The sequence below is a fragment of the Lactuca serriola genome, chromosome 8, assembly GCF_051521515.1.
Source record: "Lactuca serriola cultivar US96UC23 chromosome 8, Lser_US96UC23_V15, whole genome shotgun sequence".
NCBI classification, from domain to species: Eukaryota; Viridiplantae; Streptophyta; class Magnoliopsida; order Asterales; family Asteraceae; genus Lactuca; species Lactuca serriola.
The window spans coordinates 231649524-231655530 of record NC_136415.1 but is presented as its reverse complement, the minus strand read 5'-3'; the positions used below and the strand labels follow the sequence as shown (position 1 = coordinate 231655530).

Sequence of the window (6007 nt, the reverse complement as noted above, 5' to 3'; positions counted from 1 at the left end):
AAATAATCTGCCAACCAAAACTGAAATTCTAAAGTGTTATGTTTATTTTGTATAAATAAAGTTTGTGGCTCTTAGTTTTTCCAAGAAAATATTGAAAACTGAAAAGCATTAATTGGCAAAGAACTGAATAGAAGAGAATCTTTCCAATTAGTATTTAATTACTGTGGTGAAGGGTAAATGTAATGCCTAATTTAATCGGACAATACCTACCATGCATGTGCCGGTCTTAACTGAGATTGACCCCATTGGCATAACACATTCGTTTTAATCCACAAAGAATAAATAATATCTAAGGCTGATTCACAAATAACATGCTGCTTTTAATCTAACAATTTTTTAATATGAAGAAGCATCTTTTCTAGCTAAATAAATTGTGAGATCAGCAGGTCAAAGAAGTAGTTAACAAGCTGGTTATAAATCGAACGAGTTTCTAGAAAATTAGCAGCAAAACCGAGAGTGAGATAGATATGGATTTGAGGGTTAAGGTAGAATGTGTGCAAGATGTGGAAATATCAGAACCGGTGAGCCCAACGGGGCAGTACTTCAACACCTCGGTGCTTTCTATATCTCTAATTTGCATCTTGGAGTTTGAGAACCCCATTGATGACGCTTCAAGGCTTGCACTTCATATTATCGATGCCTTTCTTCACATTAACCCTCGTTTCTCTTCCATCATGGTAATTCCACCAGTTCTCCGTCTCTCTCTCTCTCTCTCTCGCTCTCTCTCTCTCTCTCTCTATGAATCTCTCTAGGCTGATTTCTTAACAAACGTGGATGATAAATAGGGTTAGAGTGTGTAAAAATGACACAAGATGTTTAATAGTGCTAAAGAAATCACTTTCAATAGTTTTTGGTTCTATGAACAGGTTGAAGACAAAGAAGGCGGAAAGTGCTGGAAGAGAGTTCAAGTGACGGTGGAAGACCATATCAAAGTTGCTTGTTTTCCTGAAGGATTATCATCCGAATCTTATGATCATTATTTCAGAGATTACCTATCCAAAATGGCGATGGACCCACTCCCACAAACAAAGCCATTATGGGAAATTCACATCATCAAGTACCCAACAAGCAATGCATCTGGAAACGTTATTTTCAAGCTTCATCATTCACTTGGTGATGGTTACTCTCTTATGGGTGCCCTTCTCTCTTGTCTACAACGAGCAGATAATCCTTCTCTCCCCTTAACATTTCCAGTTCTTCGGAAAACCATCAAGCCAGAAAATGAGCTCAAGAACTTAATTAGTGTCATAGCACAGTCCCTGACTGGTGCATTAAACACTTTATTCGATTTTGGCTGGAGCATTCTAAAGAGTAGTTTCCTGGAAGATAGCCGGAGTCCGATACACTCAGGAAATGAAGGGCTGGAGTTTGGGCCGATCAATATTATGGCAATGGCATTCTCTATGGATCAAATCAAGCAAATTAAGTCCCGCCTTCAAGTGGTATGCGTTTTTAAGACACACACACACACATATATATATATATATATATATATATATATATATATATATATATATATATATATATATATATATATATATATATATATATATATATATATATATACTAGGCGAATGCCCGCGCGTTGTGCGGAAACACCTATATAGTTAAAGTCTTTACAAATATATATTTTAAATATAACAATAACGTTGTTAAATTTGATATAATAATTTGTATATATATACTAAATTGATATAATATATTGATTATTTTGATTTATATGATAAAATATACATTTATTATCACTTCATAATCTTAATCGTTTGAATGACTTCTACCCGCGAGTTATACAGGAATAAAATTAAATATAATATATGATTTGATGTTATACATAGTTGTTTTTATTATTAATTAATCTTTTAAAACTTATTTGCTTAATGTTTTAATTTCTATCATTATAATTATTTAAAACATCAAACATTGTTTTTTTTTATTTTAAAACTAACAATATAATCATTTATATAGAGTTGTTTTTAACTATTGTTATTGTAAGTTATTTTAAGCTATTTATTTGAAAATTTTTAACGATTATAAAATATATTTAACAAATATTTTAGTTAAATTGAAATTAGAATTTAATTTTTGCTTTTATCACTACAATTTATCACTTTTAACTATTTACAAAATATTCTTTAGTTTTTTTAAATATAACTAGAATTTATATTTTAGTTGATAATATATATTTTTTAAAATATAACACTAACGTTGTTGTTAAATTTGATATAATAATTCGTATATTAATTTGATATAATATATTGATTATTTTGAATTATATGATAATATATAAATCTATTATAACGTCATAATCTCAATCATTTGAATGACTTCTACTCGCGAGTTACGCATCAATAAAATTAAATATTATATATGGTTTAATATTACTTATAGTTGTTATTTTCAACTAATTTTTTAAATTTTAATTGCTTAATGTTTTAATTTCAATCATTATAATTACTTAAAACATCAAACATTATTTTTTGATTTTAAAGTTAACAATATAATCTTTTATATAGAGTTATTTTTAACTGTTGTTATTATCAGTTATTTTAAGCTACTTATTTGAAAATTTTTAACGATTATATAAATATATTTAGGAAATATTTTAGTTAAACTGATATTACAATTTAGTTTTTACATTTATCACTATAATTTATCACTTTTAACTATTCACAAAATATTATTTGGTTTTTTTAGTGGAACTGAAATTTATATTTAAGTTGACACTATAATGTTATATTTAAATTAACAATTTAAGTATTTTGTCAAAATTGTTCAAAATTTGTAGCTTTAAACTGATAATGGTTTAGATGTAACAACATTTTTAATCTAATAAATTAAGTATAATATGTTAAAATTTAAAGACATAACTTTATAAATAGAAGTAAAGATATTATTTTAAAATTGAAATTTAGTCTATTTATGATTACACTTTAGATTTGATATCTATTTAACCTTATTAACCAACTTACAATCATTATTAGAAAGACACTACAATTTATCATTTTTAACTATTTATAAAATAATCTTTGGGTTGTTTAAGTTAAATAAAATTTATATTTAAGTTGAGCCTATAATGTTATATTTTAATTAATAATTTAAATATTTTATACCAATTATTATAAAATTATACATTTAAAATGATAATGGTTTACATCCAATAATATATTAAAACTAATATATTAAGTATTATATGTTAAAAGTTAAAAAACATAATTTTATAAGTAGAATTAAAGATATTATTTTAATATTGAAATTTAGTTTATATATGAATACACTTTAGATTTGATATTTATTTAACCTAATTACCAAATTATAATTATTATTATTATAAGGAAATTGAAAAGTCATGGAAGTTTCAAATGAATGTGGTGAAAGGAAAAAAGAATGGGGGTTTCAAAAGCATGAGATTTAAGAAAAAATGCTAGCTTTATATGTATGATATATATATATATATATATATATATATATATATATATATATATATATATATATATATATATATATATATATATAGGGAAGAGTTCAATTGAGAAAAAAAAAGTTGAAAATCGGGGAATCATTCTCAGTCAATCATTTATTTTTGCCGCAAAATCCTCCATTGTACCGGCGGAAATGGGAAACGAATGCACATGTGTTTTCCAACATAACATATTTCCTTAAACTATGCTAATCATTACCTTACTATATACAAAAACATAGTTTTTTCGTTTTTTTTTTTAATTTTTATAAGCTATTTTTATCAAAAAATGATTTTAAATATACCAAAATTCATGATTTTTTATTCTCTACAAATAGACATCCATATTGATATAGTTTTAAGATAAAATAATTTTTTTTTTATATATTTTCAGCTATCGTTATTCATAAGTGAATAAAAATGAATCAGGTTTTTACTATAGTACATTCGTTATTCAGTTATGAATAAAAACTATGATTACTTTTTTTTTTTTTTTACAATTTAAGTATCATTCATATATGAATATAGCATATAATAAACATAGTATATTCATATTTAAATATTAGACGATTATGCATTCAGTTATGAATATTACATAGTATATTCACTTGTGAATATTAGATGGTATATTCACTTATGAATATTAGATAATATTTTCATATCTGAATATTACATAGTATTACATGGTATATCACATGTGAATATTACATAGTATATTCATTTGTGAATATTAGATGATATATTCACTTATGAATATTACACAGTATATTCACATATGAATATTACAAGGTATTTTCACAAATATATATAATTTTTATATGTTATTCACATATGAATAACATACAGACTTGCATATTTGTTTTTTCGTTTTAATAATCATATACTGAGAAAACATATTCATATATGAATATAACGTGGTAATTTAGTTCATGCATTTCATCAAACAGTTGGAGTGCATACAATTTAACTTTTTTTAAAAATGTTAAAAACATGATATTGTGAACATTTAAATCTTACAAAAGAATAGATTGATAGAGAATTATATGAAATTTTTCAAAAAAAAAATATTTGATATTTTTCTCACCTCAATTTTCAAGTTTTATTTGATAATCGATGTTGAATGAATGATATGAAGTGGATTTTTGTTGATTATCGATGATGTTGATCTAATAACGCTAGGAGAATAATTAATCATAGATGTTGAAGATCTGATCGTATTCAAACACAATTGAAGGTTGAATTAAAAGAACCAAAAACGAATTTTTGTTGTTAACTGTTGAATCGTGTTGATTATTGACGAAGATCGATGATTGATTAGAACTTGATGATGTTGATGATGGTTTAATTGAAGAAATCTGAATGATTGTTGAAAGTTAGAGAAGAAATTTGGATGATGAACGATGAATGGGTTTGAACTATAGATATGTATTTGAGATTGAAGGTTGTTCTCATATTTACAAGTTTGCCACCGTGTCTTTTTATGCTTGAATAAAATGAGTGGCTGAGAATGATTCCCCCATTCTCAACCTTTTTTATTTTCTCAATTGAACCCACCTCTCTCTCTCTCTCTCTCTCTCTCTATATATATATATATATATATATATATATATATATATATATATATATATATATATATATATGGGCGAAGCCATAATTTTTTTTTCAGGAAGGTCCTTATAAATTTTTTCGAGGGAGGTCCTTATAAATTAATTGAAATATATATATACATATATATATATATATATATATATATATATATGTATATATATATATATATATATATATATATATACATATATATATATATATGTATATATATATATATATATATATATATATATATATATATATATATATATATATGGCTTAGGGAATATATGGGTGTTATGTACCTAAGCTTATATATAGAACCCTCCAAAATATGTAGTTTGGATCAATTATATCTAAATTATTCATGATATCTCACTTACTAAGTTTTTTAATCATATTACTTGCTAAACCGATCGAAATTATGTTCTTTTTATTCATTGTGTCTAAGAACTTAGAGCATTAAATGTCATGACCATTTACTCAACCTTACTAAATTTTAAATAAAAGAAAATACAATAGAAGATAAAAGAAGAACATCCAATAAATCAATCAAGGTTTTCACAAATAATTGGATAAAGTTTTTCAATTGAAGGAAAAATCATTTGAGTTATATTCATTGAAAATATATTTGTTTTTTACTTTCCCTATAAACTTTAATGATTTTTTTTCGCAATAAAAAGATATAGAGTTGATCTTTTTCATTCCATAATTTAACTCAATTCAATGGTAATATATTAAAACAAATTTAATAGAAAATGCAATTGGATTTGTTTTGTTTAAAACTATGCCGTTTAAGAGGTTCTATACCTAAGCTTAGGTACATAACAGCCACATATTCGCTTTTCCCTATATATATATATATATATATATGCAAAAAAAAGCTACCTATGGGCCTACCCTGGCCCATAGGTAGCTCCGCCCTTTTATATATATATATATATATATATATATAAGATCAAA

At 24.8% G+C, this 6007-nt stretch overlaps 1 protein-coding gene across 1 annotated transcript in view; it reads left to right on the top strand.

The window, feature by feature from the left end:
- Positions 1-320: 320 nt before the first annotated feature.
- The window catches only part of LOC145071384 (wax ester synthase/diacylglycerol acyltransferase 4-like), a 33780-nt gene continuing 28093 nt past the window's right edge, over positions 321-6007 (top strand). The window contains exons 1-2 of the mRNA XM_079018279.1: positions 321-677; positions 867-1442. Of these exons, the coding sequence (XP_078874405.1) occupies positions 468-677; positions 867-1442 (786 nt within the window). The 5' untranslated portion in view covers positions 321-467. The remainder of the gene's footprint in view (positions 678-866; positions 1443-6007) is intronic.